Here is a 20,586-nt window from a genome sequence, read left to right on the forward strand (position 1 = left end):
TCTAGTTTGTAGACGCTATAACTTTTGCACTAATCAATAAATATACCCTAATTGACATTTTTTTTTTACCAAAGACATCTGGCTGAAAACATTTTGGCCTAAATGTATGACTAAAATAGTTTGATGGATATTTATTTATAACAAAAAGTAGTAAATGTTATTTTTTTTCAAAATTTTCGGTCTTTTGTTGTTTATATCGCAAAAAATAGAGGCAATCAAATTCCATCAAAAGAAAGCTCTATTTGTGGGAAAAAAAGGACGCAAAATTTGTTTGGGTACAGCATTGCATGACTGCACAATTACCAGTTAAAGCGCAGTGCCAAATAGTAAAAAGTGCTCTGGTCATTAACCACTTCAGCCCCAGAAGATTTGGCTGCTAAATGACCGGGCCATTTTTTTTGCGATTCGGCACTGCGTCGCTTTAACTGACAATTGCGCAGTCGTGCAACGCTGCACCCAAACAAAAATGGTGTCCTTTTTTTCCACAAATAGAACTTTCTTTTGGTGGCATTTGATCGCCTCTGCGGTTTTTATTTTTTGCTCTATAAACAAAAAAGAGCGACAATTTTGAAAAAACACAATATTTTGTACTTTTTGCTATAATAAATATCCCCATTTTCTTTTTTTAAAAAAAAGCAATTTTTTTCTCAGTTTAGGTTTATTGCAATAAGCGTATATTGATTGGTTTGCGCAAAAGTTATAGCTTCTACAAAATAGGGGATAGATTTATAATATTTTTATTATTATTTTCATTTTACTAGTAATGGCGGCGATCTGCGATTTTTATTGGGACTTTGACATTATGATGGACCCATCAGACACTTTTGACACATTTTTGGGACCATTGGCATTTATACAGTGATCAGTGCTATAAAAATGCACTGATTACTGTAAAAATGTCACTGGCGGGGTAGGGGTTAACACTAGGGGGCGATCAAGGAGTTAACTGTGTTGCCTGCTACATGTTTCTAACTGAAGGGGGAGGGAATTGATTAGAGGAAGTGACGAATCGTGGTTCCTAGCTAGTACGAACACATGATCTGTCACTACTCATAGAGCAGAACAGGGATTTGTGTGTTTACACACACACTACAATGTTCTGCCTCTCGTGCCCACGATCGCTCATGGCCGGCGACCATCAGCCACGAGCATCGGCACCCCCGCAGTGCAGTGGGCTCGCACACTATCCTGATCCCACAAGCCAACGTATAGCTACGACAGCTCGCGGGATCGTCCCGACTGAGTAAAATGACGGTGGCTGGTCAGCAAGCTGTTAAGGGGCCAATTCTTCCAGGGCTGAAGTGTTTAAACATAGCGAATAAATCTCAATCACCTGCATGATCAGTATTGATAATCAATAGAGAAGATATCCTATTTTGCAGTAATAATTTGCTTGTGTATGACTGTATGAGCATCTTTATTTAGTAAAATGGAGCATTAGACCTTAAGCACATGTAAACATGGTGGCTGACAGGGGAAGTCTTACACTACTCGCTTCCTCGGTGACCCCTGGTGGGTTCCATTACCAAAAAAGGACTGATAAGCCTATATGTTAAGCTGGGAAAATGCGGTCCAAAAATTGTCTGGTTCAGCAGGAACCAACCGACATTTAGACCATGTGTACAGCTGTTCAGTCTAAGGACCAGCTTTTGTCAAGGGGACATACTGGAAAACCCACATCTGTTCAGCCAATGACTGCGAGCACTGATTAGTGTGTTCTGGCAGAGGGGGGAGTCTCTCTGTCATAACACAAAGGCACAGTGGGAGAGATTGCTGCACTAACATTTCTTAGTTAGTACAACAATCTTTCAGGTTTTTTTTCCGTTCAGCCTGCTGGGTTAAACAAAAAAAATCTGATTGTGTGTACCAGGCATAATACAAATTGATTTTAGCAATGAAAGCTATGTTAGCTAAATAAAATGCACATTGTATCTATTTGTCAACGTTTCCAAAATCACACACCTTTCGAGAATTTTAAATAATGTATTAAGCTTTGTTTTTGTTTTTTGTTTTTTTGTTTTTTTTGTTTTTTTACAAAGGTTACTGGCCCACAAGGATCGTTAAAAGATGAAGCAAAGAGTTCTATTCAAAAAAGTGTTCGGGTTCATACCGATGCTAAAAGGCAATTACATGACTTAAAAGGTACAAGATGTACAAAAAATATATACATTTAAAAGTATACTTTTAAAAATATTTAACAATTTCATATTTATCTATAACAAGTATATTCTGGATACACTATCTCAATTATTTATGCATGATAAAAGGGGTTATTCAAATATGGTAATGAATGACAGTTCCTACTTTGTATTGCTTATTCCAGTCCAAGAAAAGCTACTGTTCAATATGGAAACACATACCAAAGATATTTTACATAAATACTCCATGCATAGACTCCTATTCAGTTTGGCTAACCCCTACTATTTGCAGAACTATAGATTCTTTCAGGTTGTCAGTAGCATCATCTACCACACTTCATTGTATTTTTGTGGTCACAGGGTGATTAGGTAATAATTTCACCAATGATCAGGAAATTATAGTAGAAAAATGTCTGATCTCACAAAAAAGAAAAAACACAGCTGATTCATACTTCAAAGCCTGACACCAGCATACTCCATAAGTCAGGTCCATAAATATTGGGACATCGACACAATTCTAATCTTTTTGGCTCTAAACACTGCCACAATGGATTTGAAATTAAACAAACAAGATGTGCTTTAATTGCAGACTTTTAGCTTTAATTTGGGGGTATTTACATCCAAATCAGGTGAACGGTGTAGGAATTACAACAGTTTGTATATGTGCCTCCCACTTTTAAAGGGACCACAAGTAATGGGACAATTGGCTGCTCAGCTGTTCCATGGCCAGGTGTGTGTTATCCCCTCATTATCCCATTTACATGGAGCAGATAAAAGGTCCAGAGTTCATTTCAAGTGTGCTATTTGCATTTGGAATCTGTTGCTGTCAACTCTCAATATGAGATCCAAAGAGCTGTCACTATCAGTGAAGCAAGCCATCATTATGCTGAAAAAACAAAACAAACCCATCAGATTGATAGCAAAAACGTTAGGTGTGGCCAAATCAACTGTTTGGAACATCCTTAAAAAGAAAGAACGCACCGGTGAGCTAAGCAACACACAAAAGACCCGGAAAACCATGGAAAACAACTGTGGTGGATGACCGAAGAATTCTTTCCCTGGTGAAGAAAACACCCTTCACAACAGTTGGCCAGATCAAGAACACCCTCCAGGAGGTCGGTGTATGTGTGTCAAAGTTAGGGATGAGCCGAACACCCCCCTATTCGGTTCGCACCAGAACTTGCGAACAGGCAAAAAATTTGTTCGAACACGAGAACACCGTTAAAGTCTATGGGACACGAACATGAATAATAAAAAGTGCTAATTTAAAAGGCTTATATGCAAGTTATTGTCATAAAAAGTGTTTGGGGACCTGGGTCCTGCCCCAGGGGACAGGGATCAATGCAAAAAAAAGTTTTAAAAACGGACGTTTTTTTGGGAGCAGTGATTTTATTAATGCTTGAAGCGAAACAATAAAAGCATAATATCCCTTTAAATTTCATACCTGGGGGGTGTCTATAGTATGCCTGTAAAGAGGCACATGTTTCCCGTGTTTAGAACAGTCTGACAGAAAAATGACATTTCAAAGGAAAAAAGTCATAACCAACATTTTTTTAAAAAAATGACGTGGGTGGTCCCCCTAAATTCCATACCAGGCCCTTCAGGTCTGGTATGGATATTAAGGGGAACCCTGGCCAAAATTAAAAAGAAAAAAGGCGTGGGGTCCCCCCAATAATCCATACCAGACCGTTAACTGAGCACGCAACCTGGCAGGCTGCAGGAAAAGAGGGGGGACGAGAGAGCGCACGAGCGGAACCGTATCAGGCCACATGCCCTCAACATTGGAAGGGTGCTTTGGGGTAGCCCCCCAAAACACCTTGTCCCCATGTTGATGAGGACAAGGGCCTCATCCTCACAACCCTGGCCGGTGGTTGTGGGGGTCTGCGGGCGGGGGGCTTATCGGAATAACAAGGGGACCCCCAGATCCCGGCCCTCCCCCCTGTGTCAAAAATTTAAAAAATGACTAGAGACAGTTTTTGACAATTCCTTTATTTAAATGCTTCTTCTTTCTTCTATCTTCTATCTTCCTTCGGTTTCTTCCTCCATCTTCTTCTTCTTCTGGTTCTTCCTCCGGTGTTCTCATCCAGTATCTTCCTCCACGGCGTTGTAGTCTTCTTCCCTTCTTCTCCTCGGGCCGCTCCGCATCCATGATGGCATTGAGGGAGGCTCCCGCTGTGTGACGCTTCTCTCTTCATCTTCTTCTCTTCATCTTCTTCTCTTCATCTTCTTTTCGGGCCGCTCCGCATCCATGATGGCATGGAGGGAGGCTCCCGCTGTGTGACGCTTCTCCTCTTCTGATGGTTCTTAAATAACGGGTGACCCCGCCCCCCCTCTGACGCACGGTGACTTGACGGGACTTCCCTGTGGCGTCACGGGGAATGCCACAGGGAAGTCCCGTCAAGTCCCCGTGCGTCAGAGGGGGGCTGGGTCACGGGGTGGCCCCGCCCCCCATTATTTAAGAACTGTCAGAAGAGGAGAAGCGTCACACAGTGGGAGCCTCCCTCCGTGCCATCATGGATGCGGAGCGGCCTGAAAAGAAGATAAAGAGAAGAAGATGAAGAGAGAAGCGTCACACAGCGGGAGCCTCCCTCCATGCCATTATGGATGCGGAGCGGCCTGGAGAAGAAGGGAAGAAGACACCGATGCCGCGGAGAAAGATGCCAGATGAGAACACCGGAGGAAGAACCAGAAGAACCAGAAGAAGAAGAAGATGGAGGAAGAAACCGAAGGAAGATAGAAGAAAGAAGATAGAAGAAGCATTTAAAAAAAGGAATTGTCAAAAACTGTCTCTTGTCATTTTTAACATTTTTGACAGTTTTTTTGTGAAATGGTAGGGGTAATTTTGTACCCCCTTACCATTTCACAGGGGGGAGGGCCAGGATCTGGGGGTCCCCTTGTTAAAGGGGGCTTCCAGATTCCGATAAGTCCCCCGCTCGCAGACCCTCACAACCACCGGCCAGGGTTGTGGGGATGAGGCCCTTGTCCTCATCAACATGGGGACAAGGTGTTTTGGGGGGCTCTCTCATCCCCCTCTTTTCCTGCAGCCTGCCAGGTTGCATGCTTGGATAAGGGTCTGGTATGGATTTTTGGGGGGACCCCACGCCGTTTTTTTTTTTTTTTTGGCATGGAGTTCCCCCTAAAATCCATACCAGACCTGATGGTTCTGGTATAGATTTTGAGGGGGACCCCACACCATTTTATTTTACATTTTGGCCGGGGTTTCCCTTAATATCCATACCAGACCTGAAGGGCCTGGTATGGAATTTAGGGGGATCCCCCACGTCATTTTTTCTTTAATTTTGGTTCGGGGTTCCCCTGTGGGGAATTCCCATGCCGTTTTTATCAATAAACTTTTATGTGTATTGTCGGACCGGCAATTCATTAATAGCCGCGAGTAGTCTAAATGACTTTTTTTCCTTTGAAATGTCATTTTGCTGTCAGACTGTTCTAAACACGGGAAACATGCGACCCTTTACAGGCATACTATAGACACCCCCCAGGTATGAAATTTAAAGGGATATTACACTTTTATTGTTTCACTTTAAGGATTATTAAAATCACTGCTCCCGAAAAAACGGCCGTTTTTAAAACTTTTTTTGCATTGATCCGTGTCCCCTGGGGCAGGACGCAGGTCCCCAAACACTTTTTATGACAATACCATGAATATAAGCCTTTAAAATTAGCACTTTTGATTTCTCCCATAGACTTTTAAAGGGTGTTCCGCGGCATTCGAATTTGCCACGAACACCCCAAATTGTTCACTGTTCGGCGAATTTGCGAACAGCCGATGTTTGAGTCGAACATGAGTTCAACTCGAACTCGAAGCTCATTCCTAGTCAAAGTCAACAATCAAGAGAAGACTTATACAGAGGGTTCACCACAAGATGTGAACCATTGGCGAGCCTCAAAAACAGGAAGGCCAGATTAGAGTTTGCCAAACAACATCTAAAAAAGCCTTCACAGTTCTGGAACAACATCCTATGGACAGATGAGACCAAGATCAACTTGCACCAGAGTGATGGGAAGAGAAGAGTATGGAGCAGGAAGGGAACTGCTCATGAGCCAAAGCATACCACCTCATCAGTGAAGCATGGTGGTGGTAGTGTCATGGCGTGGGCATGTATGGCTGCCAATGGAACTGATTCTCTTGTATTTATTGATGATGTGACTGCTGAAAAAAGCAGCACGATGAATTCTGAAGTGTTTTCGGGCAATATTATCTGCTCATATTCAGCAAAATACTTCAGAACTCATTGGACAGCGCTTCACAGTGCAGATGGACAATGACCCAAAGCATACTGCGAAAGCAACCAAAGAGTTTTTTAAGGGAAAGAAGTGGAATGTTATGCAATGGCCAAGTCAATCACCTGACCCGAATCCGATTGAGCATGCATTTCACTTGCTGAAGACAAAGCTAAAGGGAAAATGCCCCAAGAACAAGCAGGAACTGAAGACAGTTGCAGTAGAGGCCTGGCAGAGCATCACCAGGAATGAAACCCAGCGTCTGGTGATGTCTATGCGTTCCAGACTTCAGGCTGTAATTGACTGCAACGGATTTGCAACCAAGTATTAAAAAGTGAAAGCTTGATGGATGATTGTTAATCTGTCCCATTACTTTTGGTCCCTTTAAAAGTGGGAGGCACATATACATATACTGTTGTAATTCCTACACCTTTCATCTGATTTGGATATAAATACCCTCAAATTAAAGCTGAACGTCTGCAGTTAAAGCACATCTTGTTTGTTTCATTTCAAATCCATTGTGGTGGTGTATAGAGCCAAAAAGATTAGAATTGTGTCGATGTCCCAATATTTATGGACCTGACTGTATATATCTTTTTGCCTGCCAGTTTCCTGTGCCTGAGTAGACGTACACACCACACAAAGCCTGCCATAGTGATTTAATCTTGTAAATGGCAATGCTTCTTCACATTGGCATTTACCTACACATGTGTGTCTAAGATATTTCCCAAAACAAAAAGTTATACCCTAAAACAGTACTAGTCATTAGATGTGATAGAGGCATCATGTTTCTTTTTTCTTGCCAAGTATATTTTCTGCAAGAAAATACCTGTTAATCATGTCCTTGTCACTTCCTATGAGCTAAAAAGAAGGCAAGAATAATGTTATCTATCTTGTGTAAACTAATAATACCACTTATTACCATGTAAAGGAGATGAACTAAGGTAGACATGACTCCAAACATGTCTACCTTGTTTCACATTCATTACATGGTAATAGATGGTACTATTAGTTTAAACAAGAAAGATAACTTTGTTTTTGCCTTTTCAGCTCACAGTAAGTGAAAACCATGGCTCCCTCCATAGATACAAGGGAGATATGAGTGTAGGCATGCAGGGACAGAAAGCGTGTCATTTTTAGGATTAGCAGGTGAAAATGAAGGAACAAAACCTAAAAAAAGAAAATTAAGCCACCGCATCTAAAGACTGGTAAGCTGCAATATAATACATTTTTGGTTTTGGATTTAGATATACTTAAAGGGGCCCTAATGAAAAATATTCCTTCCCATCCACCCTGCTGCATAACACTCAAATATGCTGTGAAACCCCCTAAAGTATTCAGTTATCTCAGATAAAATGTTGCTCTGAGATACCAAGGCAAACAGTCATTTGACTAAATGCGTGATCCCATCTAAACAGAAAGATCAGAGTTTGGACTGATGACCCCTTCTGTTTGGCAGAGACACTATGATAAAATGCCTACACTAATAAAAATATGTAGCCTGCCATTGCTAATGTCTTTTTGAAAATGCTAAAAGTCTGGCCTCTCTGGTTTTCTGTAAATGCTTTCTGAGGCACTGGCCTGGAAAAAGTTTGAAGAATAAGAAATGTTGCAAGATCTGATGTTAATACGTGCATGTGTTAGTGACTTAAAGAGTAACTCCACTTTTGTTGAAAAAAAAAATTCCTTCTGTGTTCTATTCCCTCTCCACCTCTATGAAAAGCTAAGTGATTCTTCATGACAGCCAGGAAACTAGCATATTTAGAAGGGCAGCAGTTTATGACAGCCTCTTAATCTGTTAAAATATTTAAATTGGAGTAGACTGTGTCATGGGGAATCCCCCAGACTGCTGAAGTTATAAATTACAGGCATCTAGAGGTGCCTTGCACATGCATGTATGCCCAAACCTCACTGTTACAGCCAAAATGTCTGAGCAGTGTTGGGAACCCCTACACATTCCTATTGGCCTATTACTATGATGGGCATCTCAATGCCATTACTATGATGGGAATCACTTGCCAAAAAGACAATAAAACCGTAGCGCTAGCCTGTGTACTGGTGGATTGTGTGAAAAAGGCTGGGAGACAGTACTCCCAGCCTGATGTACAGGCTGGTTTGATGCTCTGGGACCAGACTGGATGTTTTTTAGTTAACATGTTAGTGGGTGCTGTTTTTATCACCAATAAATTGTATGTGATACTGACTGTTTCTGTTTTTTAGCCTCATTTGCCAATATGAATTTGAAGGAGGCTTGAAGGGGTGCAAGCAGGCTCTGACACTATTAAGAAGAGCCAACCTTTGACTGTCAGAACACCCATTGGTTTCCTCACACCTGATGGGTTCGGTTGAAGATTGGTTGCCGATAAGGCTGGCCCAAGACATTGAGCTGCCTGGGCCCAAGAATGAAATGCTGTCCCCCCCCCCCAAAAAAAAAAAATTATGCCCACCTAAAGGCCCCCACATCCATTATTTTATATCATCATAAATAAAACTAAAATTAATTTTATCAGGAAGTCAGATTTTGCGCTAAACACATAAGTGTGAACCTAGGTTAAGGGCTAGTGTAGTATATAGACAGGCTAGTGTAGTATATAGAAAGGCTAGGGTATTATACAGACAGGCTAGGATATATACAGACAGGCTAGGGTATATTCAGACAGGCTAGTGTATATTCAGACAGGCTAGTGTATTCAGACGGGCTAGGGTAGTATATAGACAGGCTAGGGTATATGCAGACAGGCTAGTGCAGTATACAGACAGGCTAGGGTATATACAGACATGCTAGTGTATACAGACAGGCTAAGGTATATACAGACAGGCTAGGGTATATACAGTCATGCTAATGTAGTATACAAACAGGCTAGGGTATATACAGACAGGCTAGTGTATTCAGACAGACTAGGGTTTTTACAGACAGGCTAGTGTAGTATACAGACAGGCTAGGGTATATGTAGACAGACAATGATCATAAACATGATAATTTTATATATGCAACATTAAAGGTTAATAGTTCTTTAACAGGTTCATTGATCTTATTACTTGATTTTATTAATTGAATTCCTGTACAATCACATATATCTGTAGGGATTACATCTGAGCAAGGAGTACGGTTCCTACACAATTGTCCCGTCCCACTGCCCTGCCCACTCCCCGCCCTCACATAGGGTTTTTATACTCTTCGGTTTACTGATTCCTGTGACTTTGAGAAAGTGCATGCGCATGAAACGCATCGTCATGGCAACCGAGCAGCTTGCGGGTCACGCTGGTTTACGAGTCCATGCTACCGGTGCTCTACGTCAGCCACACATTATCATCACAAGCCTCACCTGGCTCTGGCTCCCCCCTCCCAGCTTCCAGATCTGGATCAAGGCATTTCCATCAAACATCCAGGAGCAGCCACATGCCTGCCCGTAGATCGCCAAAGGAGAGCGGCTTGACACCTGCTCATGGACCGCGGCTTCACCTCATCCCCAGTCGGCATGCCAGCTGGCTTGGCGAGCTGACTCGTGGAGAACGGCATTCCACCTTCCAGCGAACCGCAGATTACGCCCCCTTCTTTAAAACATGGTGCCTATCAGGCTAGGGTATATATACACACAGGCTAGTGTATACAGACAGGCTAGTGTACATATAGACAGGCTAGTGTACATATAGACAGGCTAGGGTATATACAGACAGGCTAGAATATATAGACAAGCTAGTGTAGTATATAGACAGGCTAGGGTTTATACAGACAGGCTAGGGTATATACAGTCAGGCCAGGGTATTTACAGACAGGCTAGGGTATATACAAACACGCTAGTGTAGTATACAGACAGACTAGGTTATATATAGACAAGCTAGTATATACAGACAGGCTAGTGTATACAGACAGGCACAGGCTATATACAGACAGGCTAAGGTATATACAGACAGGCTAGAGTATATAAAGGCAGGCTAGAGTATATACAGGCAGGCTAGGGTATATACAGACAGGCTAGGATATATACAGACAGGCTAGGGTATATATAGACAGGCTAAGGTATACAGATTCCCCTGCTCAGGAGCCTGTGTGAGAAAGTTTCTCTCGCATCTATCATGTGGGCAGAGCAAGGAGGAGACTCGTTTTCACACATCTCCAGGCTCTGGCTGTGTCACGTACCCTACAGCGGAGCCCGAAATGATGAGGGTGGCCTCCTGCATGGTTCCAGTCCAAGCACCCCTGGTAGTGGGGACAGAGACTGCTAGGGCAACGAAAGGGTGCAGGGGCCGGCAGGCAGAAGGCTGAAGCTTGGAGATACAGGAACCTCTCTGGAGAAGGCATGGAAACTGATCACCAGGCTTGTTCAGCGGACGCCAGATAGGTAAGTATGGACTCAGGATCAACTGCAGTGTCAGGAAAAGTAAAAGTTTGGCAACAGGCTGGCAGTGAGGCACACAATCAGGAGGTGAAGCAGTAGTCGTTAATCCAAGCCAAGGTCTGCATCGAGAACAGAAGCGGAAGAACAGGCAGGGGTGATCCAGGAGAGTAGTCAAGAAAGCCAGGTTTTCAGGAGCAAGGTCAGCAGTTAGGAACAGCGATCAGGAACACAAGGACAAGCTGAAGATGATCCAGCACTGACACTAGGCAGACTCTCCCTCTTTTTATAGGGCACCATGCACTGGGATTGGTGGGTGCGTGTGTGCGCGAGTGCGTGCTAACGCACACACGCCTGCATGGATGCGCCAATGCGCATGCTCACTCTGGAATTCGCTCATCTCTGTCTGAACTTCGGCGCATGCACATTGGCATTAGCAAAACGGGAATTAGCTGCTGCTGCACGGGGACGAGCGCTTGTGAGTTCTCTGACAGGCTGTCATTGAAGCACCGAGTGCAGACTCAGTGAGAGTGCTGTGGCTGTGCGGGATAGCGCTGTGACAGGCTGCCCGTGACACTGAGTCTGCACACGGTGTGGATCGTGTAGGTAGCGGTGGCCCTGCTCTGCCGCCCCTCTCAAATTGCCGCCTGGATCCATTGGACCCACTGGGAATCATGGTAGGGCCGGCCCTGATTGCCAAACAGTAGTGAAGTTCAGTGCCAAATTTGAACCTTACTAAAGCCAATTGAAGACATATATAAAAATCAGTAATCGCTATTTTCTAGGCTAATAGGCAAGGGAATGTCAAACAAATAACTGTCACGTACCTGGTAGGTTGTGAGCCTGAAGGGCAGGAAAAGACCTCCCTTACAGCTCCCACTCCCGTTCCCCTGGAATGGAGACAGAGGGCCAGGAGTGAAGAGTGGTATGGGTGCCTGGCAGGATCAACAGTTGCTGAAAGTCCAGTAGTGGTGGCACCCTCTGGAGTCAGTAGTCTGAGGAGTAGACTGAGGACAGAGACTGGAATGCAGGACTGGAACCAGGAACAACAGCAGGTAATAGCAGACTGGAAGCTGGACTGGAACAACAGCAGAAGATAGCCTGGAACACTGGACTGGAACCAGGAACAACAGCAGGTAATAGACTGGAACGCTGGACTGGAACACAGCAGAAGATAGCCTGGAACGCTGGGCTGGAACACAGCAGAAGGTAGCCTGGAACGCTGGACTGGAACCAGGAACAACAGCAGGTAATAGCAAACTGGAAGCTGGACTGGAACCAGGAACAACAGCAGGTAATAGCAGACTGGAAGCTGGACTGGAACAACAGCAGAAGATAGCCTGGAACACTGGACTGGAACACAGCAGAAGATAGCCTGGAACGCTGGACTGGAACCAGGAACAACAGCAGGTAATAGCAAACTGGAAGCTGGACTGGAACCAGGAACAACAGCAGGTAATAGCAGACTGGAAGCTGATGAACACAGCGGAGGGTCAACAAGCCGGTGGTCAGTAACGTTCGGACAGCAGAGGTACCAGGGGTAATGCAGAGGGGTGGCCAGGCAAGCCAAGAGGGTCTGGTGCAGGCAGATAGCAGGATCGTCAAACAGGAAGCCGGGTCAGATAACAGGAAACACAGATCAGATCAGGTAACACTCACAGAACGCTGTAGAGCAGACAGCGGGGATGGAGTGTGACAGGCCGGTTTAAATAGCCCGCCTGGCACTAGCGGGAGTGCGCGCGCGCGTGCCCGTGCATGACAGCACCCGTGAACACGCGCGCATGCGCAGTGGAACCCGCGGCCGTGTCCCCCTGCGTCTGGATCGCTGATTATTGGCAGGATCTTCATGACATTGCCCCCCCCAAGGGGCAGCCTCCGGATGCCCCTTTGAAGGAATTTCTCTGGATGGGCTCTTTTAAAAGATTGTAAAAGATTTTCAGCATGAATATTGTCCTCGGGTTCCCAAGAATTTTCTTCTGGGCCGAACCCCCTCCATTTTATCAAAAATTGATTTTGGTTGCCTCTTCTCCTATGGTCCATGATAGCCTCCACCTCGAATTCTTCCTCCCCATCCACCAAAATTGGATCAGGAGGATCCGTACTTCGGCCTGGAAATGGGTTAGAAACAGAGGGTTTGAGTAGAGACACATGAAATACTGGATGCACTTTTAATGAATCCGGAAGTTCAAGTTCGTATGCCACCTCATTAATCCTTCGTTTAACAGGAAATGGGCCAAGAAACTTGGGACCCAATTTCTTTGATGGGCAAGCCATCCTGAGATTTACTGTAGATAACCATACCTGGTCCCCGGGTGTAAGTAACAGCTCACCTCATCTCTTCTTATCAAAAGTTGCTTTATTATACTCCTGGGTCCTGGTCATGGTCTCCTGCAAAACTTGATTGTTGGAAGTGAAGAAGTCCAACCTCTCCTGAACTGCGGGTACTGTGCACTCTGGAAGAGAATTAGGCAGAAAAGAAGGGTGGTAACCATAATTTGCAAAAAATGGGGTTTGTTTGATAGCGGAATGAATAGAGTTGTTGTAGGCAAACTCAGCCAATGGAAGAACAGAAATCCAATCATCCTGGGCAAATGAAGAAAAACAGCGTAAATATTGTTCAAGAGTCTGGTTTGTTCTCTCTGTTTGCCCATTAGTCTGGGGATGGTAAGCAGATGAAAATGAGAGTTCAATCTTCAATGTTTTGCATAGAGACCTCCAGAATCGGGAGGTAAACTGTACCCCCCGATCAGAAACGATATTAACTGGTACCCCATGGAGCCTGATGACTTCTCTAATGAATGCCTGTGCCGTTTCTGTAGGGAGTGCCCTTCATTGGGACAAAGTGGGCCATCTTCGACAACCGGTCTACTATGACAAAAATTGAGGTGAAACCCCCAGCCGGAGGTAATTCCACAATAAAATCTATAGAAAGCATCTTCCAAGGCATATCTGGGACAGGTAATGGCTTTAGCAAACCCCATGCCTTGGTCCTGTGCCCCTTGTTTCTGATACAGGTGGTACAGGATTCAACAAATCTCCTACAATCATCACGTAACTGAGGCCACCAAAAGGTACGCTGTACCAGATCAGTAGTTTTAGCCACTCCAAAATGCCCAGCAAAAGCATGGTCATGACAGAGTTCTAGTACTGAAACTCGTAGTTCTTCAGGTATAAAAATCCTATTCTCGTGCCATAATAACCCATCCTTAACTTGGAGTTCTGGCCTAATGGAGGACCCCAATTCTGCGGAAGCCTGCTTAATCCGGGAAAGCAGATCTCCCTGAAGCAAAAGAAAATTCCCCGGGGACAGAATGGTGTCCGGAGGGGAAACCTCTTGGGGCTTCTGAAACATCCTGGATAGGGCATCAGGCTTGGTATTCTTGGAACCAGGGCGATAAGTGACATGAAAAGAGAACCTGGAGAAAAAGAGGGCCCACCTGGCTTGGCGTGGCTTCAACCTTTTTGCAGACCTCAAATACTCCAGGTTCTTATGATCTGTAAAAATTAAGACTGGATGAGCGGCACCCTCTAGCAGATAGCGCCACTCCTCCAACGCGGATTTGATAGCCAACAATTCTCTGTCACCTACATCATAATTTCTCTCTGCCGTGGACAATTTACGAGAGAAGACGGCCACAGGATATAACAGGGCCTTAGTTCCCTGTCTTTGGGATAACACTGCCCCTACCGCAATTTCGGATGTGTCCACCTCTAGTACAAATGGCAGAGAGGAATCTGGATGTTTTAGCACGGAAGCAGAGGTAAAAAGGCCCTTGAGAGTCTCGAAAGCCTTTTGAGCCTCAGCAGACCAGTGGAAACGTGTACCCTGTTTAGTTAGCTGTGTGATGGGTGTGATGATGGCTGAAAACCCCTTAATAAATTTGCGGTAGAAATTAGCGAATCCAACGAATCGCTGGATCCCCTTCTTATCTGTTGGGACTGGCCAGTCTAGTACTGCAGTGACCTTTTGGGGGTCCATCTTAATGCCCTTGCTGGAAATGATTAACCCCAAAAATGGAATACTTTCCTGTTCAAATTCACATTTCTCAGCTTTTGCATATAGACCGTGTTGTCGAAGCCGGGCCAATACACTTCTGACGTGCCTGCGATGGGATTCAAGGGAACAAGAAAAAATTAGTATGTCGTCTAGATAGACGATAACAAACAGATCTAGAAAGTCTCGTAAGACATCATTGATGAAGTACTGGAATGTAGCAGGAGCATTACACAGCCCAAACGGCATCACAAGGTATTCATAATGTCCATAACGGGTACGAAAGGCGGTCTTCCATTCGTCTCCGTCCCTAATACGAACCAAATTGTAGGCTCCGCGGAGGTCAAGCTTAGTGAATATGGTAGCTGTCCCAAGTCTTTGGAACAGCTCTGGTACCAGAGGAAGAGGGTAACGGTTCTTTACAGTGATTTTGTTCAGCTCACGGTAATCTACACATGGTCTGAGGGTCTTGTCTTTCTTTTGTACGAAGAAGATACCTGCACCTGCTGGAGACGTGGATGGACGAATGAAGCCTTTCTTTAGATTCTCATCGATATATTCTTTTAAAGCCCCTTGTTCCACTTCCGTTAAAGGAAATATTCTTCCAAAAGGTATCTCGGCATCGGGGAGTAATTCGATAGGACAGTCATAGGCCCGGTGAGGGGGTAAGACTTCTGCCCCCTGCTTGCTGAATACATCTAAGAAATCATGATATGCAGAAGGGATGGAAAGGTGCAGACTAGGATCTGTGTTTAAACAGAGCAAGGTAGGATTCTTCTGAGTGTCCTGAAGTCTACAAGACTGTTGGCAATATGAGGAGGAAAAGGTAACCTCACCTGTGATCCAATTAATGTCAGGATTGTGGGCCTGTAACCATGGCATGCCGAGGATTATGGGGAACATAGGTGAAGCGATGATATCTAGGCGTAACAGTTCTTGATGAGAATTGGAGATGGAAACGGGTATTGGAACAGTCTCTTGGGTAACAGGCCCTGACTTAATGGCTGTTCCATCAGCTAGATGAATGGAAAGTCCATGGGTTTTAGGCAACAGAGGTATCCGGTGTTGGGTAGCAAAAAGAGAGTTCATGAAACAACTGCAAGCTCCAGAGTCAATAATGGCGGCTATTTGCAGGGTCTCTCCTGGAAGCTGTAACAGGAGAGAGAGAGCAAGGTGAGTAGTGTTCTTAACCAGAGGTGCAACATAGTCAGAGGACAGAGATAGGCACTTACGAAGCTTAAGGGGACAGTTCCTGACATAGTGCCCAGGTTCCCCACAATACAGGCACAGATTATTCACTCGACGACGTTGTCGTTCCTCCTGAGTAAGAGAAGGCCGCAGAACCCCTAATTGCATTGGCTCAGGTGGGTTAAATGTAGACATTGGTGGTGCTGGTGATGTATGATGGGAAACTTTAGGGGTAACCCAAGTTGGGCGAGAGGTTCCCATCGCTCTCTCAGTCCTTCGTTCTCTTAGACGTCGATCGATCTGGATGGTTAGATCGATCAATGCGTTCAAAGTCTGTGGGGTACCCACCCTGGCCAATTCATCTTTCAGAGAGTCAGAAAGTCCCATTCGAAACTGATAGCGGAGAGCCGCATCATTCCAATTCGTGTCTACACTCCACTTTCTGAATTCCGCCACATAGTCTTTTGCAGCCCTGCGACCCTGCTGAAGGGTGTGCAAAGCCGCTTCTGCAGTCACGGACAGCTGGGGGTCATCATACAGCTGACCTAGTGCGTCAAAGAAGGCGGAAAGATTAGTCAAGGATACGTCCTTTTGCTCCAAGAGGCGGTGGGCCCAGGTTTGGGGGTCACCAGAAAGCAGAGAGATTACGTAGCCCACCTTAGTAGCCTCAAGGGAAAAGGTACGTGGCTGAAGAGCAAAGAACAGTTCACAGGAGTTACGGAAAGCCCTGAATTTGAGGCGATTTCTGGAGAAACGTTCAGGCGTCGGGACCTTGGGTTCTGGAGGGAGCATCACCACTGTTGAGGAAGGCCCGACTGAAGGAGCAGAAGTGGAAGGGACTCCCTGAGCCCCAATGGGATTAGACAAAGTTAACACTCGTTCCTCCAGCCTGGTGTATCCTTGCTGCAGATTCTTGACTGCTTCAGTCAATCCTGCCAGGTGTGCACAGAGTTCCTCCATGGGAGACGTTCCCTGCTCAGGCTCAGACATGGCTGTCTGCTACTGTCACGTACCTGGTAGGTTGTGAGCCTGAAGTGCAGGAAAAGACCTCCCTTACAGCTCCCACTCCCGTTCCCCTGGAATGGAGACAGAGGGCCAGGAGTGAAGAGTGGTATGGGTGCCTGGCAGGATCAACAGTTGCTGAAAGTCCAGTAGTGGTGGCACCCTCTGGAGTCAGTAGTCTGAGGAGTAGACTGAGGACAGAGACTGGAATGCAGGACTGGAACCAGGAACAACAGCAGGTAATAGCAGACTGGAAGCTGGACTGGAACAACAGCAGAAGATAGCCTGGAACACTGGACTGGAACCAGGAACAACAGCAGGTAATAGACTGGAACGCTGGACTGGAACACAGCAGAAGATAGCCTGGAACGCTGGGCTGGAACACAGCAGAAGGTAGCCTGGAACGCTGGACTGGAACCAGGAACAACAGCAGGTAATAGCAAACTGGAAGCTGGACTGGAACCAGGAACAACAGCAGGTAATAGCAGACTGGAAGCTGGACTGGAACAACAGCAGAAGATAGCCTGGAACACTGGACTGGAACACAGCAGAAGATAGCCTGGAACGCTGGACTGGAACCAGGAACCAGGAACAACAGCAGGTAATAGCAAACTGGTAGCTGGACTGGAACCAGGAACAACAGCAGGTAATAGCAGACTGGAAGCTGATGAACACAGCGGAGGGTCAACAAGCCGGTGGTCAGTAACGTTCGGACAGCAGAGGTACCAGGGGTAATGCAGAGGGGTGGTCAGGCAAGCCAAGAGGGTCTGGTGCAGGCAGATAGCAGGATCGTCAAACAGGAAGCCGGGTCAGATAACAGGAAACACAGATCAGATCAGGTAACACTCACAGAACGCTGTAGAGCAGACAGCGGGGATGGAGTGTGACAGGCCGGTTTAAATAGCCCGCCTGGCACTAGCGGGAGTGCGCGCGCGCGTGCCCGTGCGTGACAGCACCCGTGAACGCGCGCGCATGCGCAGTGGAACCCGTGGCCGTGTCCCCCTGCGTCTGGATCGCTGATTATTGGCAGGATCTTCATAACAATAACACTGAGGGGTAGGGTGCTGGGCACTGCCCTGGGGAACATGTTCCAATGCAAAAAAAAAAAAAAATTGGTTGAGAGCAGAAATTTTAACCACTTAAGGACCGGAATGATCTATCCTCTTAATGACCAGACCATTTTTTGTGATACGACACTGCGTCGCTTTAACGGACAATTGCGCGGTCGTGCGATGTTGTACCCAAACAAAATGTAAGTCCTTTTTTCCCACAAATAGAGCTTTCTTTTGGTGGTATTTGATCACTTCTGTGGTTTTTATTTGTTGCTATAAACAAAAAACATCCATCAATTTAAAAAAAACTATATTTTTTACTTTTTGCTATAATAAATTTTCCCAAAAAAATTCTTCATCAGTTTAGGCCAATATGTATTCTTCTACATTTGGTAAAAAGAAAAAAATCGCAAACAGCATATACTGATTGGTTTGCGCAAAAGTTATAGCGTCTACAAAATAGGGAATGGATTTATGGCATTATTATTATTTTTTTTTACTAGTAATGGTGGTGATCAGTGATTTTTAGCAGGACAGCGACATTGCGGCCGACAGATCTGACACTTTTGACAATTTTTTTGGGACCAGTGACATTTTTACAGCGATCAGTGCTATAAAAATGCACTGATTACTGTATAAATGACACTGGCAGGGAAGGGGTTAACACTAGTGGTGATCAAGGGATTAAATGTGTTCCCTGGGAGGTGTTTCTATCTGTGGGGGGGAGTGTACTGACTGGAGGAGGAGAGAGATTGCTGTTCCTGAACACTTGGAACAGACAATCTCTCTCTACTCCCCTGACAGAACAGGGAACTGTTTTTTTACATTGACAGAGCCCCGTTTGGGCTCTCTGTGAAGCTATCGTGGGTGGCTGGCAGGCATAGTGGCCGCCGGCCACGCGCATCGGCTCTAGGGGCCGCAGGCATGCGCGCCTTTGGCGCCAAATGTGCGCCCACTGTAACTATTGCACGAAGGATTCTGTCCCTGCAAGATGTGAAAAAATAGGATAGTCCCTATGGGCAGTATAGTGGTTTGCGGAGTTCTCCTTAATATGTTATGAATCAGTAAGAAAGGTTCACTTACAGAAATGAAAGCAAAGCAAGAGTCTCTTAAAGGAAAAGGGGCAGGGGGTGTGTTGGGTATTTTCCTTTAATAAGAATCGTTGAACTTTACCGGCACATTCCCTCCTTTTCGGGGTTAACTTGGGGCTCTGGCACATGTGCTGCTTGCAAAAGCCTGTACTGTAGAATGTCCTTGAACTTGAACATCAAGACAAGTTTGCAACAAGAGTAATGTTAAGTGGGTTAGGAACCCTCTCACCCAGTCCTTATGCAATGAAGAGTGAAGTGATGAGTGCCTGGTTGGAAGGACCCCCTCTTTTTTGACAATGCAGCTGTAATGATTATGATAATTTCAGCAATCCTGCAGCGATCAGATCTCTACCAATCTGTTTCTTACACTTGATGCTCAGCTGAAACAGTGTACTCTGCTCTTCTCGGTCTAACCCGACCTAGTCCAGGCTCACATGGCTCAATACAGCTCCCACACACACTCCTTCCATCAGAAAAATCTCTCTCAAATGCCCCTCTGTCTTTCCGGCTTTTACTTTTATTTGCTCCCACCCCCTGATGAGTGTTTCTGGACTTTGTAGCTTATTTTCAGCTCCACTGTGAGGAAATGAATGCTTTCAGCATACAAATTCAAGCAGCCTCTGCATTCCTTTATTGGGACTATGATGAGCACAGATGCTAAACACTGACATCTTGTGGTCAAATATAAATCTGCATTACAGTAACAGTGCACAGTGTTACATTTAGATTAGACTGAAGCTAAATCTTTAAAATCAATTCTGGTTATTTGCAAGGCTAAAAAGAAAGGGATTGATAAACAAGAGGCATGGACAGCTGGGCACTGCCCTGGGAGACATTTACCAATGCAATTTTTGTTTAGAAATCCTGTTCAGGCGGGTGCATCTGTTTTAATAATGCTTAAAGGGCAACATTAAAAAAGCATAATTGCTTGAGGGATGCCCTAAACCTACATATGAAGTGGTGCATTTGTACAATGTATAAGAATCTTTGTTCCCCTCTCAGTGGGGGAACAGAAGATACAGTCCCAGCAAAGGAAGTTTCTGAAGAGACAGGGTACCTTTTTATGCACTTAGACTTTAGCAACAGAGTCTCTTTAAGAGTTAACTTATTTTGCAACCTCAGGCAAAAAAATAACCATAATTTTCAAGATAGAAAGATCCTTCTTGATCAGGTCTTATTTAATTTAATGCAGCTATGAAAAACTTAAAACAAGCAATCCCCAAATATTCAAAAATCATGTTAACTGAAAACATACATCTCATAAAAAAACTAATCTTGCAAAAGATGGATGTTACTGATGGAGTCTGGTAGTTTTTGCTTTTTTAATTTATATGTAAATGTCATTTTAGTGCGGCTAGACTCCACACCCAAACAATTGATTTTCAAAGAGTCACTAGACAGGTGCATTGAAATAAGGGTTTCACTGTGGAAGATTATATTATTTAATATGTTAATTGAATGAGTCTTTGGTGTCTACAACTATACCAGCGCAGTGGCAGCTTCCATTACCTGGCACCTCATAATATGAAACTGTGTCACTGT

At 44.9% G+C, this 20,586-nt stretch overlaps 1 protein-coding gene across 7 annotated transcripts in view; it reads left to right on the forward strand.

Moving 5' to 3' along the window:
* The window catches only part of LAMA2 (laminin subunit alpha 2), a 1,513,089-nt gene that overhangs the window by 1,321,273 nt on the left and 171,230 nt on the right, over positions 1-20,586 (forward strand). For all 7 annotated transcript variants that reach the window (XM_073627245.1, XM_073627247.1, XM_073627249.1 and 4 more), the window contains one exon: positions 2,040-2,142. In XM_073627245.1, the coding sequence (XP_073483346.1) occupies positions 2,040-2,142 (103 nt within the window). The remainder of the gene's footprint in view (positions 1-2,039; positions 2,143-20,586) is intronic.

The sequence above is a fragment of the Aquarana catesbeiana genome, linkage group LG04 (assembly GCF_042186555.1).
Source record: "Aquarana catesbeiana isolate 2022-GZ linkage group LG04, ASM4218655v1, whole genome shotgun sequence".
Classification (NCBI taxonomy): domain Eukaryota; kingdom Metazoa; phylum Chordata; class Amphibia; order Anura; family Ranidae; genus Aquarana; species Aquarana catesbeiana.